The sequence below is a fragment of the Catharus ustulatus genome, chromosome 4, assembly GCF_009819885.2.
Source record: "Catharus ustulatus isolate bCatUst1 chromosome 4, bCatUst1.pri.v2, whole genome shotgun sequence".
Classification (NCBI taxonomy): Eukaryota; Metazoa; Chordata; class Aves; order Passeriformes; family Turdidae; genus Catharus; species Catharus ustulatus.
In genome coordinates this window covers 11,206,186-11,224,763 of record NC_046224.1, presented here as the reverse complement: position 1 = coordinate 11,224,763, position 18,578 = coordinate 11,206,186, and the positions used below count along the sequence as shown (strand labels likewise).

At 39.4% G+C, this 18,578-nt stretch overlaps 1 protein-coding gene across 6 annotated transcripts in view; it reads left to right on the top strand.

The window, feature by feature from the left end:
• CD36 (CD36 molecule) overlaps positions 1–15,129 on the top strand; it is a 36,492-nt gene extending 21,363 nt beyond the window's left edge. For all 6 annotated transcript variants that reach the window (XM_033059138.2, XM_033059139.2, XM_033059135.2 and 3 more), the window contains exons 4-14: positions 1,536–1,680; positions 2,790–2,972; positions 3,114–3,205; positions 3,630–3,676; positions 5,799–5,868; positions 7,891–8,078; positions 8,893–9,011; positions 10,281–10,354; positions 11,642–11,696; positions 11,893–12,061; positions 12,744–15,129. In XM_033059138.2, the coding sequence (XP_032915029.1) occupies positions 1,536–1,680; positions 2,790–2,972; positions 3,114–3,205; positions 3,630–3,676; positions 5,799–5,868; positions 7,891–8,078; positions 8,893–9,011; positions 10,281–10,354; positions 11,642–11,696; positions 11,893–12,057 (1,138 nt within the window). In that variant the 3' untranslated portion in view covers positions 12,058–12,061; positions 12,744–15,129. The remainder of the gene's footprint in view (positions 1–1,535; positions 1,681–2,789; positions 2,973–3,113; positions 3,206–3,629; positions 3,677–5,798; positions 5,869–7,890; positions 8,079–8,892; positions 9,012–10,280; positions 10,355–11,641; positions 11,697–11,892; positions 12,062–12,743) is intronic.
• The last annotated feature ends 3,449 nt before the right edge of the window (positions 15,130–18,578 follow it).

Sequence of the window (18,578 nt, the reverse complement as noted above, 5' to 3'; positions counted from 1 at the left end):
GCAGTCCTCCCACATTCAAGGAAGGTTTTATAATTTGCTTAATGTTAAAAGGGATGTTGACATAAGACGAGTTGATACTTCCTGAGTTATTAAGCCAAATATTTGATATCACTGGCAGCCTTGTTAGGAAATTGTTTTCTTATGATGATATTTCTTTCTCAATAACTTTGGGGATGTATATTGTATTCACAAGATAGCTTTCCATTTCAGCATCCTCAGCCAAATTTCCTTGCACCCTAAAAGCTTATTTACTTCTCAATGGAAAAGAGAAGTTTGTTTCACAGAGTACCTGGGAAGACAGAGGAAAGGGTTACATAGGAATCAGGAAAAAAAAAAACCAGTTAAGAAATATGGCAAAAGGTGAATTCCCACCAAGCAGAAACATTTTACTCTGGTGATGATGATGATGCCTTTTTTTCTCAGGGACAAATCTCAGCTAGAAGCCTAAATAAGACTAAGTAAGAAAGTATGGCTGTGAAATGAAGTCTCACTGCTCTCACTGCTGCACTCATGCCTTCCTGGGATATACAGAGTCACCGGAGTAACTGTGACACTGAGTCTCTCTCTCTCTCTCAATCTCCCTTTAAATATTTAATAATTTTTTACAATCTAGAACAACTCGAAAACACATTAATTACAAAGAAAAATCTCCCAACTTTCAGGTAGGTGCTCTACACATTAGCCCAATAATTATACATGTATACAAACCAATTCTGAGAAGCCAAGATGTAGCTGCTCTTCAGATAAGACCCACCTGCACTGACTGCATCTGTACCATGGGAAAATCTGTGCCTTTTACACCCCCTGCACTTGTGCTGGAAGATCTGATCCTGGAGTATCCCAAAGATCCCTTCTGGGATGGAGCTGTGAAATGCTTTCTGGACCTACAGCACAGACTGTTATTTGATCCCTGGTTTCTGCTGTCCCCACAGATGGGTCAGCAGGAGGGCTGGAAGAGTGGAACTAAAGCCAGACCTGCAGCAGAAACTTGTGCCTTAGATACGTGCTGACAGGGCATGACTGGCAGAGGCTCAGTGAGACTGAAAGATTGCTTGTAAATCTCTACATGACTATTAAATATCAAAATAGCATTATGGGTTTAACCTGTTTTGTTGCAACACATTAAAAATCTGAGGTTTTATGTCTGTGTCACCCCCTTGCAACCTTACATGCAACCATGAGATAGCTTATGAAAAAATGTGACAAATCATAATTCATTTAAAAATATATAAGGTCCATTAATGACATTAAAATACCAAAAAAAAACCCCTTGCTTTCATTTTAGTATCAAGAAAGACTATTCTCTTTGTCAATAAGGAAGTATTTCCAAAAGAGCAATATTTTGCAGAAAATTGAATTTTTACATGTAATCACACAAAAAGCTTCTAAACCTTTTTTAATGGTTATAAAAATGTTCAACATTCATTTTACTAAAATGTTCATCAACTTTTCAAAAATCTTCAGTCAGGCATGGTTACTTGTTTTCTGAAAAAGTCAAAGATTAAAAATATTCTGTTTGTGTTTTGAATTTCCAGGGTGCGATATTTACCCAAAGAAAATGTCACAGAAGGTGAGAATGGCACAATATCCTACATGCTGCCTAATGCTGCTAAATTTGAACCTGATATGTCTGTTGGGACAGAAAATGACACCATGACCGTCCTCAACCTCGCTGTTGCAGTAAGTAAAGAAACAAAGCCATAGTGTCCAGATTCAACTGTTGAGCTACTGGAGGAAATAGGGGAAAAGTTCACAGAATCATAGAATGGTTTGTGTTGGAAGGGACCTCAAGGATCATCTAGTTCCAGCAGGGACACCTTTCACTGCAGTGTGTTCAAAGCTCAAAAAACATCCTCTTAGTCAGTGTCAGCATGGAAGTAAATCAAGAGTTTGTGGATGGGTTCCTTTTGTGTGTGAGATACAGCATGAGCAGTACAGGGTGGATTTTCCATGCTCTTTCCATAGCACCCTCAGGTGTGCTTGGCAAGGGAGGCTGCATAGGTTCCCACACCCACTGTCTGCATGGCCTCACCCCACAGAGCCTGGGCCCCAGCTGCAGTCCTGGAGCTCTCCTGTCTGCTGAACATCAGTTATTCAAAGAGGAGCAGAGACATCTTCACCAAGAGTAGTGCTACAGCCTTTCTAATCCAGTTTTTTTAGTCTTATCAACAGGCTGGGATTGTTTGCCTTTGACTAGTATTTACCGTTTCCATACTTACATTCAGCCCTGGTGTGTTGCACCAACTTTCTGGTGTTTGCATGAGCACTCAGGATTGCTGTGGGAAGGTGTCAGCAAGGGGCAGAGTATGAAGATGGTTGGTGCAAATACAGAATAAAGCCATACCAGCAGTCACAGAGTCACAGAAGAGTCATGCTGGAAGGCACTTCAGAAGATCATCAGCTTTTGTGAAATTCTTGCTTGTAGCCCAGAACCCTTCAGAAGCCCGTCTGGCCATGGTCCTGGGCAACTGGCTCTTAGTGGTCCTGCTTGAGCAGGGGATGGACCAGATGGGCTCCAGGGATCCCGGAGAACTTCAGCTGTTCTGTCATTCTGTGATTATATCTAGTGAACTCATGTAATCAGTCAAGAAACATTGTCTGCTTTTGTGTAATTTATAGCCAGCAATTGTTTTGTTAAGAAGTGTCAGTTTTATGTAGAAACTTACCTTCAAGGGAGGTGCAAATCTGGGAACTGGCTTTGGCAGACATTTCTTGGAGTCAGTCTCTGGATTTTCTATTCAAACCACATGCAGAATTTTATACTAACATTTAGTTTTTTCCTGTTGTAGGCTGTACCTGCCCTGTACCCAGGCTTTCTAATGCAATCATTAATAAACAGTTTTATTAAATCTTCCAAGTCAACCATTCTTCAGAACAGAACAGTCAAAGAAATACTGTGGGGATACAAAGATCCCTTCTTAAACCTTATCCCCGTCGGTACTCTGAATCCAACTGTGGGAGTCTTCTACCCGGTGAGTGAAACCAAGGAGGAGGCAATGCCTTCAGTTACCATTCTATGAATAAAAGTGAATAAGACAGCTGCTCTGAGGAAGAAAACACTATAAATTTATTCCTTATTTCTAACTTATTCCTTCTTGTTGCATCTGTTACAGTATAACGGGACAAGCGATGGACCTTACACTGTGTATACTGGGACAGAAGATATTACACAAACAGCAATAATTGAAAGCTATAAAAATAAAAGGTATCATAACATTGTAGAGTAAAAAAACCCCACATTTTCAAGGTATGGCTTTTAAAACTTTGTTTACTAGGAGCTACAATGGAAAAAGCGTCAGTGATTGAAAGGAAGCAGGATCAAGCCCTGGGCTTAGCAAAACCATCACTTTCTTACAACTATCAATAGTTCTGTTAGGAGCTTGGACTTAAGACATTTATTGATTCGTTGACACAATTTACTTCTGTTTTGCATTCTTAAGTAAATAGATTCCTTTTATCCTCTTCTAATGGATCCTGTAATATTTCTGAATAAAGGAACATCTCTATCCTTTGCCTTCACTAACAGGTCAGGCTTATCCTGGAACAGTTATATTTGGTAATGCAGGTAATTAAAGTGCTTGCATGGTAGAATTTACTGCATGCAGCATGACTTTTATTTTATCTTACAGCACTCTATCCTACTGGGAAGGTCACTGTGATATGGTTAATGGCACAGGTAAGCCTGTTAAAGCTTTTTGAAACTTCAATAGTTTTCTTGATATTTCAAAGGAATAATGAGATACAATATTTAAATTATCTCCCCTGGGCTTTGCCAGTTCTGTATTTTGTATATTAAGTATAGATATATATATGCAGACATACTGCTACTATGATATATGCATATGTGTGATCTATTAAAATATATGAATTATTACTGAACATCTTTTTATATACACATGAGCACATCTAGAGTAAATGTGGAAGAGAAACAAAGTTATCCAGTTCTCTTGTTTCTACTGATTATTTTCATTGTACGATATAATTAAGATTCTTTTTCTTTTCTATAGCAGTTGAAAATTATCTTGGCATTTTAATAATTCACATTCATTTACACCGCTGAAAATTTAATTAATTGTACCAAAATGGGCATCCTGATATATGGAAAGAAATTGAGGCAACAAAGGAGGAGGCTGACAGATGAATGACTTGTAGGTCACTAGAAAATGAAAAGGGATGAAGAAGAAAAGTAGTTTAGACTGGGATGAATAGACAAATATTTTTGAATTTTCTTTTTGAATGCATAGGTAAACAGCTGGGTTGTTTAAGATATATTTGTTCAAGGTGATATTTTTCTATTTGATTAGTGAAAGCATTGCTATGCGGACACCACAATCTGTGGAGCTGAGGCTGGCAGGTGTCTTGGTGGAGGCTTTTGCGGAGAGCTCCAGACCTGCAGTAAATGAAGGCTTTTGTGTTGGGTTTTTTCCCTCCATTTTCCATTCTACTTTATCTGGCATAGAGAATTTTCCTTATAACCCAGGACTTCCCTTCTTTCTTATGGGGCCTGGTATCTTTTTTTTTTTTTTTTTTTTGCCAGGGTCAGCTTTTTGTTTATTCCTGTTCTGTAACTGATGGAATAAACGTACCATGCTAACTAATTAAATGCTCCAGTACAGTGAAAATGAGCTTTTACTTTTGAGCAAAGATTGCAGCATAGTTTGCAAAGTCATTCACTGTAACACTGATGTATTTGGAGATGCAACAGGTTTAAAAATTCTTGTAAGTGTGAGAACTCTACCTTATCTTGTAAGCTTTCACACCAAAGCTCAACATGTATAGTATTAGAAAATACATAGTTAAAAATCTAAAACAGTATACTTGTATGGGGCTTGACATAAATCCATGTTTGCCAACCTTAGAAGAATGCCAAGATTTAGAAACAGAATGTGTGTTTAGGATGATCTTGAATGTTTGAAAAAAAAGTGCTTCTGTCAGCAGTGGGCAAGTGGCAGCATTTAACCTTCATGCTCTTGCCAACTGGATTCAAAGATAACACAGATGGTTGCAATTGTTTGCTTATGGCTGCTGCCTAAGAAACTAAACAGAAATTGTCGCAAAACATAACAAATGTATTGGTTAAAGGTTTGTTACACCACCTTAATTGGGAAAATGGCAGAGGCTCCTCTTACATAACTCTGGGTGATTGCAATGCAGAAATCCAAATCTGAGAGTCGTTACTCTTTCAGAGCAAGTGGGGAGAAACAACACCAAAATGCTACTCTTGACTTACTGTGCATATCTAGCATGGACTGTGCTCTAGAAGTGGCTTCTTCCTCTCCATTAGCTCTAGAAGGTCCTCAGCTTAGAGGCCCACTTGAGCACTCCTTTATGGAAAAGCTTTAGCATTGATTATCAAATAAACAGTGTTGAAGTGTAAAGCTGTTTTTCTTATAAGTGCTGAATGTCGTAACTGCAGGTGACTCAAGCAGCTCTAGGAAGATTTAGGTCTATGGTCTGCATAATTCTTGAAGCAATGGCAACAGGTTTTTGACTTCATATTAAGCAGAAATTTTTTTAAATATCCTCTGTTTTAAATGGACTTGATCACATAGCTTCACATCTGGGGGCAAAAAAAAGGGCTGCTATATCTTGGCTTGTTTTCAAAAACTACAACATCTTATCTGTGAAGTGCCTGTCAATGTGCAATAGCTTACATAAACATTTTCCCCACAAATGACTCACATTGTTTACTTTTGTCACAGCTTTACAGGAAAGTAACAACTGAGTATTGAGATAGAAATTAAATCATGTCTTCAAAGTAGAATTGCTTTCAAGCTCTTGTTTTGTTTTATTCACAGATGGAGCATCCTTCCCACCATTTATTAAGAAGAATCAGGTGCTACGCTTCTTCTCCTCTGATATTTGCAGGTAGGCTGCTCCTTTCCTCGAGTGTGTTCACACCTGCCTGTGCCACTGAATGCTCTTTGTTTTCAGAGTGTGGCTGCAGTGGCTGTCCTCGGGCTCATGTCAGCCACGCATGCAACATAAACTTTTAATCTAAAACACAAGTAAAGCTGTGAGTTGTGCTCATGATTCAGAGCCTGATTCTACCACTTTTATGTCAAGTAGCAAGCTAATACAACATACTTTATTTCAGACAATTACAGATGTATATTCAGGAAAATATATCATTGTGAGCTGTTAGAAATCTGTAAAAGGAACTGAGGGCCACAGGGTTCAAAGTTTTGAACTTATTCTAAGATCAAGACCCAACCTTGTTTGGTCTGAGAAGGCAACAGGTACAGCAGGGTCCAGTTAGGTCCATCTTTGGCATGTCTGGAAAAAAATTATCTCTGCAGAACAGTGTTTACTCTCATTCCATAGATGCTATTTTTTTTTTCTCACGGGATATTTTTGCATATTTTATTTTTATGTATTTACAAACAAACAAGCCTGCTTAATACATCCCATGCTGATGACTTTTAAGCCTGCTGCTTCTGCTGGGCTACCCAGTGTCCCCAGGTTCCCCAGTGGGATCACTGAAAGAAATGTTAAAGATTTCGAGTGCATCACAGTGTTTCTACTTTGGCAGGTTCAAACCTGTTTTTATCACACGAGGGAAAGTAATAGCAACACAGGACTTTTTTAAAGAAGAGAGCTGTTTATTGAATGAAACACAGGTGTTTTATAGTGTGGTTCATAAAGCTTAGGCAGAACAGAAAGTTACTGGACAGAAAGGGAAAATAACTTTTGTTACATATTTTTAGTACACTCACATGAAAAACAACAGGTATCTAATCTGTTCTATTGCCTGACAGAGTTACCTGCCTGGGAAACTTGAGCTAGGTTTCTCAGCCCCAAAGCTGTGTATTGAAAACAGCCTGGGAAGGCTGTAGTTTGCAAGAGAAACTAAAGCTGTGTATTTCTCACAGCCTGAGAAAATCATGGCTGGAAATTTTCCTAGGCCTCAGACAGTTGCTCACACAAACCCTTTATTTATTTTGCTGCCTGGAAACAGATGCTTCCTTTTTACTAGGTTTAAAGTAGGCCATTTGCTTTGCAGAGTGTTTGTTTTCAAAGATCAGGTTTTTTATATGAATTTAGAGGGGGAATTTCTGTGAAGCAATTTTATCCACAAACATTTCCCAGTTCATAGGAAAGGGAATTCTGTGCAGGGAAGAAATGATAAAATTCTTTGTATTGATTGCACACACAGTTTGAGAGATGCCTCTGGCCATTTACTTCTCACAATTCATGAACAAGTAAAGGACAACAACAATTGCCCAAAGGTCCTGCAGAAGCTGGTTTAGGAAAAATTGTTCTTTCCATGTTGCAAAACCCTTCTTTTATTTGGCTGCATTACAAAGTGTTGGTGTCCTGGTTACATTACTGTGTAGCAACCATATCTCTGCATCAGCTGATAATGAATTAGCAGAAAGAAGCTTAAGTAGCATTCTGATTCATATGCAATGGAATATGGTTATATGCAGGGTGTTTGCATCATAAAGCTTTGATTATCATGAGATCGGCAAAAAACTGTATCAGAGGTGCTTTATATGGATAAGCATCCCTACTATAGACCAGGAACTTCCAAAAACTTGATAATGATTGTGGGTGTAGCTGTGTGTGCAGAAAAGAGACCTCAATTAATTTGTTAGTTTTGTCTATATTGTTTATTATTAGCGTTTGAACATTTTTCTGTTGTTTGGTGTATTGACATGCTCACCTCTGAGCTTGTACATCTTTTTGTGAAGGTGTGGAATATTCTCCCTTACAGAAGAAGACACCAGAAATTCTGAACACTCTGGCAGGAGTCTGGACATTGGGTCCCTTGGTGGGGGATTGTTTCTTTTAAGAGAGAGGCAGCTGTGGGATCCTCCAGGAGCATTGCCATAAATTTAGACTTTAAATCCAAATGGCTGAAGCCCATTTCTCCTCTCTTGTGCTCAGATCAATCTATGGAGTTTTCCAGGGCAAGCAGGTTGTGAAGGGAATCACGCTGTATCGTTTCGTAGTTCCTCGTGAAGCATTTGCATCGCCAACTGAAGTGGGAGACAACTACTGCTTCTGCACAGATCAAGAAATATCAGAGAACTGCACGTTAGCTGGAGTCCTGGACATCAGTGCCTGCAAAGCAAGTATGGTGGTGACACAGTGCTGCCACACAAGCCATTGATCTGGGGACAGGGCACTTGTCCTGTAGCTGAGGTGTTGCTCTGATATCCAGGATGTTTGTCTGTGAATTCTTCCACAGATCACTTATGAGACCCCTCACATTTCTGCAGCCTCATTGCCCCAAATGAGGACTATGATATTTCTGTATTTTGCATAGTGCTATGCAAAGTCAGGATACCATGGATTGTGTGCTGAAACTGCAGGAGTGTGTGTAGAGAAAGGAAAGGAGGGACGCTGTAAAAGGCAGAGATAGTTCTGCACCTTGAGTCTGTGCAATTCACACACCTGGTGGGGTGGGGATGTACACAACTGTATGTCTGTCCAGGCAATACTGGCTTAGTGTGGTGTAGGTGAAATAAATACAACTGAGTCTGCATTTGGTGCAGAGTGAACTGCAAGAGGTCCCTTTGGGCTAAAACAAGATCATGAAGGTGGGGGGAGACAGTGACAGTCATGTCCTCACCTCAGCATGAAACTGGGAGCACTGCCAGCTCCACAGTGTAGACACAAGACAAGCAGGATTTGTAACTGCTGTATATTACACTATGCTAATTCTCCCCATGGCAAAAAAAAAAAAAAAAAAAAAAAGGTGGGTTTTGTTTTGTTTGTGGATTTTTTTGTTGTTTTGGTTTGGTTTGGGTTTTTTTTTTTTGTTTGTTTGTTTGTTTGTTTTTTAGATGTTTGGGTTGGATTGGTTTTTTTTTGTTTGTTTTTTTTTAGATGTTGGGGTTAGTAAGGCTTAATGATTCAAGAGAGTTTGTGTTTTTATTTCAATAGAAAGACCGGTATATATCTCTCTTCCTCATTTTCTTCATGCAAGTGAATCTATACAGCGTAAAGTGGAAGGCCTGAGTCCAAATGAAAAGGAGCACGAGACATATCTAGACATAGAGCCTGTAAGTCCAAGTGTTTAATACTTGTTACCTTGAGAAACTTGCAATGTTTAAATTTAATAGTAGTAGAGTTGGATTTTTACCAGAGGGACAAGTAGAACATGCAATATTTTCGTGCTTGCTTTTCTAAGGTCTGCTCTCAGAGTGGTCTGGTTTCAGCAAGGGAAATTTAGAGTAGAACTTCATTTCATTTTGACCTTCAAAGTTTGGAAAATCTGTTTGGATTTTTACTGACTGGGAATGTGGGATTGAATCTGCAAACTATGAAATATATTATAGCTTTTCTATGATCTTCAGGTACTTTGAGAAAATTATATTCTATGAAACTTCTCTTTCCTTTACATTTAATTTTAAAAAATATTTTATAACTAGCCATTTTTGGATAATTACTATCTCAATTGAAACTAAACATAGATGAGTTTATTTCCAATTGCTAGAACTCTGATGAGTCTGATGTAAATAGACCTAATTTAAGTCTTTGCCACTTGAATTGTCCAGCAGATCTCCCAAAGAGAATGAATTAATTTGGACTTCTTATAAATTTACCTCTATTTTTGTTTCAGTGATTCAGATCTATAAGTGTAATTACTAAAGTTTTCTGAATTGTGTGATGAATTCAAGGGGTCCAAATTTCTATTTCACTTTTACTTTGAACAAAAAGGTAAAATTGATAATTTCTCACTAAAATTAGGCAGTTAAGCTATGTAAATTCAATGAGTAGAGATTAAGTTACATCTTTGTTTCACCTTATTTGGAATAGAGACATCAAACAGAGTTTTCCTAAATATTACACAAAATTTTCAAGAATCACAGCTCTTTTTGTGAAAGACAGAGTAGAAGGAAGATATGAAGAAAAGATTTGACCTTTGTATACATCTGTTTGTCCTGATATGAAAGGTTTCTTTTCTGCTCTATGCAAGTTAAATATCCTTCATTTTGAAAAAGAAAACTTAGCTGGGTTTTGGTGGAAAGAAAACCCTGAAGCATATGTTTAGATGAAATATGCCATGACTGATTTAGTGGCTTTTAGCTTTGGAGGAGTCAGGTTTAAATGTAAATTACAAAGGTAACTGTGGTAAAACCACAAAATTAGAACTTCTATGAGAAATAAGAAACCATTAAAAACATTAACATTTCATATAAATTGATCCTTCAAAACATAAGGATAAAATAATCCCAAAGTGGTTTTTGACACAGTCCATAGTATAGACTTTGGCACCTAATTAAGAAATTTAAACTAACATTTTGTTGGATTTTTTTCACTGGTTTTAGGTGACTGGTTTTACACTACGATTTGCAAAAAGGCTGCAAGTAAACCTCCTTGTGAAATATTCAAGATTCATTGAGTAAGTTCTCCTTCTTTATTTTATTTTCAAAGAATTTTTAAGTGTGCTGATTGATCTATGAGACCATCAGTAGAAATGTCTTGGAGAAGAAGGAATAAAAATACAGTAATTTCACAACTATAAGGCGCACCCTTTTGACTAAAATTTTCCCCCGAACCCGCAAGTGCGCCTTATAGTCCGGTGCGCCTTATATGATGTACAAAGTTCGGAAATTTCCAAACCTAGAAGTGAGAGCTGCGAGCCGTGTGGGAAGCCGGCAGGGCCACGGCTGCCAGGTGGAGGCGGGGCTGCGCTCCGGCAGGCAGAGCCCGGCCCTGTGCAGGCGGGGAGGAGCCCTGGCAGGCATAGCCCGGCCCTGTGCAGGCGGGGAGGAGCCCTGGCATGTTTGTCCCGGCCCCGTGGAGGGGACATGGAGGGGCAGCAGGCACAGCCTGGCCCCGGGGAGGCGGCACGGAGGGGCAGTGGGCATGCCCTGGCCCCGCCGGGTACAGGCGGGCCTGAGGGCCAATGGCTGCCGGGTTGAGGTGAGGCCTCATCCAGCAACCACGCGGGGTGAGCTGGGGGTGGAGCCTTGCTGCAGAAAAACCCGTGCGCCTCATAGTCCGGTGCGCCTTATATGATCTACAAAGTTGCGAATTTTGCCGACTCCCCGGGGGTGCGCCTTATAGTCCGGTGCGCCTTATGGTCGTGAAATTACTGTACTTCTCCAAATCTTTTTCAGAGTAAATCTTCCTGAGCAGGACACTCTGCAAATATTTTAACACACAGTTGATTTCCCTACAGAAGCTTACAAGGCAAAATGTTCTTAAAAATAACATTTTATAAAACCCAAATGGTGGTCATGAAAATAAACAGACAAACTGTATTCTGTAACAAATTCAATGAGAAAGAGAATTTATGTATTTCCTGTCATTAGATGATTTTATCAGAAGGGTCAATGGGTCTCTAGCTGTTTTTTTCCCCTCTTCATTGGCCCAAATGAACATGGATAAAGATACCTTTGGAATCTTGTACATATGAACACCACACAGATCTTCAACTCTCCCTGTGTCTGACTGCCCCTACACAGAAGATTAGACAGAAAAAAATGTCTGCCCAATATGTAAAATGGCTGGTATTAATTGTAGTTTTGGTTTGGTTTGTTATTTTTTTTCACTCCAAAAGTATATTTAAAATGTACATCTGGAATCCAGGAATATAGGTAGAGGATAAGAAAAATGTTTAAGTAGAGAGTGGGTTTATGTAGCAAATTAAAATTAACATGCTGTACTTATTTTCTCATTTCAGGCCTTTAAAAAAAGTAAACAAGTCCTATGTGTTCCCTCTTCTTTGGCTAAATGAGGTTAGTATATTTTATGTCTATTAATAATCTCTGTTTTGAAACAAACAAACAAAAAACCTACCTAGCTTTTTCATCCTGGTGCCCTTAAACTGGGTAATCAAACTCATGCTGTGATTTGCACCACACCAAGAGTATGTCTAACAAGTGAGATCTTGCATATGAACCTTTCAGTGATGTTTTTCTTGCACTGTTTCAGTCTGCTGTTATTGGGGATGAGAAGGCAGAAATGTTCAGGAATAAAATCTCGTCTCGGCTGGACCTGCTGAGCACGCTGCAGATGGCATTGATCATCGGAGGCTCCGTGATGTTCCTGGCCTTCATGGGCTCCTTCTTCATTTGCAGGGCCCAGAAACGGAAATAAGCAAGTAAGTAAGACAGCTCAGTCCCCAGCAATGACTTCTCCTCAGGGTTTCAAGAGTTCAGAATCATTACCTATTTCTCTGTTCTTATTTTTTTACATGCTAGAAAATTTAGTAGTTTTTGTTTAGGAAATCATCTGGGTAATTGGCCTAATATTTCCAAGTTCTCTTCCCATCCTAAGTCTTTCAGAATGCTCTTAACTCGGGGGAGGGCATTGGGAGCTTCTCAGAAGAACAACATTTTTTTTTGCTGTGATTTCTTTAAAATCAACATTTTTCTCCAAGACTGTTAAACTGCTCAGAAGTGTCCTCTAGCACCTTTCTGAGGCAGAGGCCACACAGCTGCAGATTGCTGTGCTCTCCCAGGACATCCCCCTGTCTGATGTTCAGAGAACCCTTTGTAAATTTTCTGTTGAGTGCTGGTTTCTCACTTCTTTCTCTCAGTGGTGCATCACTGTAAATTTAGTCTGATCACCCTCTGGACATACCACAGAGGCAAATATACTCCCACCAAGTGGTGGATTAATGTGCTGATATCTGGGGAAGCAAACACATTTTTGGAGTTATTTAAAAGAAGTGAAGAGACATGCAGTTTGTAGTGAAAAGTATGCTATATATACTAAAGAGTTATTCTTAAGCTGAAGACTTACCTCACCATATGCTGAATTCTGATTTTATTTCACACCAGGTGAAAAGACTTCAGAGGCAGTCAGTGTTTAATTGAAATTTCAGCTAAGCAGCTTGTTAAAATTCAGAGACAAAAGATATGATTCAAGGCACAGTCAACCCACGTGCTATGGAACTCAACATGATTTTCCTCTTGAGAAGACCAGCTTACTAACCCAAATAAGCTGATGTTTTCGAAGGTTCACACTTCTGATATCTCTAAAGAGGCCACTGTGGAAACTGCACTATCAAAAGACTTTTTTTGAAACTTGTTATACATTTTTAATTGCATTCAAGCAGACTGAAGTTGAGATGCAGTTGGATTTTAGTCCACCTTCTGCCATTTATGCAACTTGCTACTCGTTTTCTTCTGGATTTGCAAGAAAAGTGAAAGCCGCTTGCTGACGTTCCATCTCTGAGCACAGGCTGGGAATGACAACAATTTGGAGCTCGTGCTGTGCTCTAGATGCTCTTATTGCAATATTTCTCTCTGTTCCTTCAAGGAATGGAAGCTGCTGCAATAGAACTGCTCTCTGTCCTCTATTCAGGGATGTGAATTGCATTGAATGTGAAGTTTATTATGTAAAGTTACTAACTGTAATACATAAAGTTTATAAAAGACTTACTAAAATATGTGGTTCATATATTTTCTATTTATATATGGAGATGGCTCATAGATACAGCACAGTCATCCATGTGTTCATGGAGCTCATTGGCATTTGTCTCCACAGCTGAACCTGAACCACTCCCTAACTCCCAACCTGCTCCACTGCTCTTCCTGTTGCCTCCTGTGAGCTTTTATTTCTGGATCTTGTTTGAACACCAGCCTCTGCACTGCCCTAAGCCCACTTGGCCCAAGGCCTCCCTTGGGGAATGATCCTGACAGGACAAGAGAAAATATTCCAAAATGCTTCAGAGTCAGGAAAGACCGAGACAATGATTTCGATCAAACATCAGAGGGTTCCACTTGCTATAGAAGCACATAAATGAAAAGAGGTAGCCCCAAGAACTTACTGATAAACCATCTGCCACAAGGAAATTTGTGCAACCATTTGTTTAATGAGCTGCATCAGCCTGTAGACAGGTAGCAAACACTGACATCTCCATAAATAGTTGACTTTTTCATTTGATCTGAATGCTGTATTTTATTCTGAGAGTAAATGGGGCAAATACAGGGTGTTGCAGGGTCTCTTCTTTTTCCATGGATTCAATAAATTCAGAACAAGAACCTAAGTTCATAATTTTCTAAGATTTCTTTTTGGATCTTTTATCCCCTTATTTAAGAGCTGCAAAGAAAAAGGGAAATCCAACATGACCAGCCTATCATATCCTGCTGTTTGTAAACAATGCTACAAAGGACTTTAAATCAGAAAGGGTCATCATGCTAATAAAGGACAATGTCTTTGGCTGGGTATCTTTAGTAAGGTGTTCCTACCTTTGGAAATAAAGGGAAAATCCAACTGACTATAATGCTGGTGTTTTTATTCCATTGTTCCTCGTGGACAAAGTTTGTAACTATCAGTAGAGCTGATGAGTCACAGAAATTCCAAGATATTATTCTTGAAGGTGAGGTGTGTGAGGTACGTGGTGCAGTCTCCTTCCAGCTGTGAGCTGGAACTGCCAGCTACAGGGCAGCTGGTGTGACACTGGAGGGAAGGGTTTGCTCTCAGCCTGTGTATTTGGTTACTCATGGTGCTGGCTAGTCAATGAAAAACACCTTGATCTCACATCCACATTCTTGCTGGTGTCATGTGATGCTCTGTTCCCATATTGTCTGGGGGCAATTTGACACAACTGAAGCCATCCTAGAGTCCTATGGACTGGTCAAAAAAGTATGAGGATAGCTAAAGTCATTAAACCACATCTCCTCTGAGATAAACACAGCTCTGCTGTGGTTCAAGATATGACACCAACTTTTTATAATAAAATGTCTTTTATGTCAGGATCTAACATGAAAGGAACAACAGCAATGCTCCTGCAGTTTTTGATAGGCTAACATTTCAGCTTCATTTTATTTGACTTCAAGTACATTGTCAGTAAGTTAGTGTTTGCTTTACTAGTGTGTTTTAGTACTATGTGGTGCTCCAGCAGCAGTGATCCAGAAAGTCAGGCCATGATTTTAAATGTCTCAGGGCCAGATTTTTTATGGACACAGCTACATGTTTGTCCATATGCACAATCTCATTGATCTCAATGCAGGTTTGGGCTTTTTAACTATGTCCAGCACCTAGACTGCACTTGAATTGTAATTTGTAGTTACTTTATCCAAAGCATCAGACACAGTTATTGTTAATTCATTACACTAAAGCTAGTGTTAAGTATTTACAGTTGTTCAAACAGTGCAGGGCAAACCTTAATGAAAATACAAATAAAATAAAGCTCAAATATTTTTTCTGATATACTTATGTTTAATTGTAAATAAAGCCTTCTGTGTTAAATAATGAAGTTCTTGTGTCTCTTTCCTTGGAATTTTGGAGTATGTTTTCTTTTTCTAGAAACTGATTTTAGAAATTGATACATTAGAAACATCAGTGACATACAAGATTTATTTTCTCTGTTAGAACCCAGAGCTAATAACACAAACGTTGTGCATTTGATCCCCGTGTGGGCAATTGACTTAAGAGTTGGTTACAAAGATCCTCATGGGTCCCTTTCAGCTCAGAATATTCTGATTCTGTGGTTTATGCTCTGGATCACAACAAGGAGAAGACTTTGCGGAACAAGGTGAGCACCAGCCTGTCTAAACTGAAGCAATTTTGAAACAAGCCCAGCAAGCCAAGCTCAGAGAGAGGCCAGTTCCAAACCCTTGAGCTGGCTGTGCTGGCAGGATGCTGTCAGCGCATCCAGTGCACAGTGCAGCACTTCCCTGGCTCTGCTGGCCCAGCAGGTCGGCTGGGAGGCAAGACTGGCTATGCTCCCCACCCAGCCCAGGTCCTTATGTGTGAAAATTGCCAGTGAAAGTCAGATCTGACCGAAGATCTCAGCCCACACACTGACACCCCAGAGCGGGTGTGCCAGCCTTTCATCTCTAGCTCTAATTATGCATTCAAAGCACTTGTTAAAACCTGTTCTTCCCACCTAGCCTACCACTGTCTGTTGAGGTAATACAAACATGTTTCTATACCCTGAAAAAGAAAGAAAAATAATGCCTTCTATGTTCTTTTAGCTGTGAGAGTAGGGAAGGGCTTTTTTTATTCACACATCAGCATAATAATTTTTAAAATAATTAATAACTAATAAAATATGCTTACAGCTTTTTTTTTTTCTCAGCAGCCATATAAAAACAGAAACCAGAAAGACAAATAGCTTGCACAAACCAAATGCAATCTGCATTTATAAATAAATGCTATTCATTTTCCATCCTCTGCTCCCTCTCTGCCTATCGGTTGGCCCTGATGCTCTGTGGTTTCACCCTCTCCCAGCAGCACCCGAAGCAGGCAGGGATTTACAGCCCTCCCAGGCAGCACCAGCACAGGACCTTTCGCAGCTCTATTTTGTAAGAAGACAAACCGAATGCTTTGCAGCCGGCGCCACCCAAAGGGCATCTGGGTTTTCACAAGTTCTCTTGCTTCACCTCAGCAACAGACAGTCAAAAATTATGCGGACTATAATTAAGTCTTGCTACCTCTGGCAATTAACATCACCAGATACAATTACAACACTTTTAAAGCAGTACAACAAAAAGTCAATCATAAATGTCTGCTAGATGACAGATTGTTGGATGCAGGACAGATTTTAATGGCCATTAATATTCTGGAGTGTTTTACTAAGACCAGGGTTTTCTTAAGTTCTATGTATTGGTGATTTTACAAAATACACGGTTGATATAAGTAGGCCCACTCAAAGTTTCCAGGACTATTTCTTGCCCAGCATCCCTTGTGTAACACCAAGGATGTGTGGACAAATCAGGAATTACATAGAACTCTGTGTGTGCTCTTTCATGTGACTTAGATTTGCAATTTTAACTTTACCAGAATACCTGTGTGTAGGACTGGGAAAGTCACATTTTTGCCCTTACTTTGCCTTCATAATTTTTCCAGCTTGAAAGCCCCGATGTGAATGTTTCTGAAGTTAAATTTCTTGATTGATACTTTCATAATAGGAGCTAAACCCAGCAGCAGAAGGTACAGAAAGCCTGCTGGAGGTGCAGGTACTGTTGGGTGCAGACATTTCTTGTGTTTGTAGCAGAAATGTGGATGCATTTCCTTTTCCATGCATTCACTCCACAGATGTAACTATCTTATGCTGGTCAAACACCAGGTCTGTTTTGTAAACTCAGAAGTTATCCCTACAATGACAGCACCCCCTCCACAAACACACACTGTGCTGCAGCAGGAGCTACATTTTATTCAACAGTCTTGAAAAGCTCAGCCTGGTTGTCTTCAGCAGGAGAAAATGAAGTATTGACATTCACAGAGTCACACTGACAGAAAACAAGGAGAAAAAGGTAACCAGAAGCCACTAATTATTTCCATTTTTCCTATGAGCAGTGGGACTACATTAAGAAAGAACTTCTGGCAAAGCATATACTTTAATTCAATGACAAGTCAGTGCAGTTAAGAGCTTAATTTAGGAAGTCTTTTCCAGTAGACATCTAATCTTCCAGGCAGCAGACAAAGACTTCCCTGAGCACCAGGAGCTCCATCTGCTTTGCTGAATGGATGTTCATACATGTCATCTTGGTACAATCCTGAACAAGTCTAATAAACTTGCATGTTTTTTCTAGCAGTAAGAATAAGTTAATGGCCAGAGGTATCAGCCAGAATGTGCAATATGTGCATTCCAAAAGCTCCTATTCTGATGTGAATCCATTTGGATTACACTAACTCAGATAAAGAATATGCTATAGTTGAGGTTATTCCTTCACATGAAGCTAAAGTCCTAGAGAAAGATGATTTTCCATAAAGATCAAAGTTATTTTGGCTCTGTTAGGATACTGGTTGAGAGATGACTCCTGTTGCTAGTTTTAATTCTTACTAGGTTAGAATCAGAAGTAGTCAAAAACCTAGGGCAGAAACTCTTGATCTCCCTTTCTATCCTGGTGCAGAACCTCTTAACACAAGTGCTAAATGCACCTTCTCCTCAAGGAAGGAGAAAGGTGGATCAGTTTTTGAAGTCTAGATGATCTATTTTTTAGAACACCATATTTTATGAATGCATATGAAAAGCCAGATTTACCCTGTGTTTCACCTGAATTCCTTTCTGGAGCCAAGCACCACCCAGGCATTGGAGGACCAACTATCCAAACATTTAAGGACTTCTGTTTAAGGCTGCTGTCACCCCAAAGGGGGTGTTCTGTCTGGAATTCCTGAGTGAAGGGGCTGATGGTCCTTGAAATCTTAAAGAAATAATAAAGAAAGGCAAATATACACAGATGTTCAGCATAGCAATGCCTCATACCACTGTGAAAACTTTCAAGAGTGTATTTAATTCAAATTCATCTAAGAGAGTCCTGCAAGCCTTACTTCACAGCTTCAGGAACATGAATGATCAGCAGCCCTAGCTGTGGTGGTAGAGGCTAGATCACATCACCTCAAAGCCTTCCAGATAGCAAATGAAAGCCATTTTTCCGTAATTTCTAATACCTCATTATTCACTAAAAGCTGAAATTTGAATCTTTTTAACATTCTCACAAAGGATTGAGACAGAGCAAGTCAGAAACCATTCATGAGTAGTTCTACCTTGAATTAGTACATTTGATTTGTGCTTCAATCTCTAATGCAACATACAGAGGAGACAGTTATCTCTGATTAGTCAGATCTGACTGAGACCTGTTGCATCATTTTATGAGTGCTTAAATTTTTGACAAGTGTATAAATCCACCTATTTGGTCATCAACTCTAAGTGACCAGAAGTT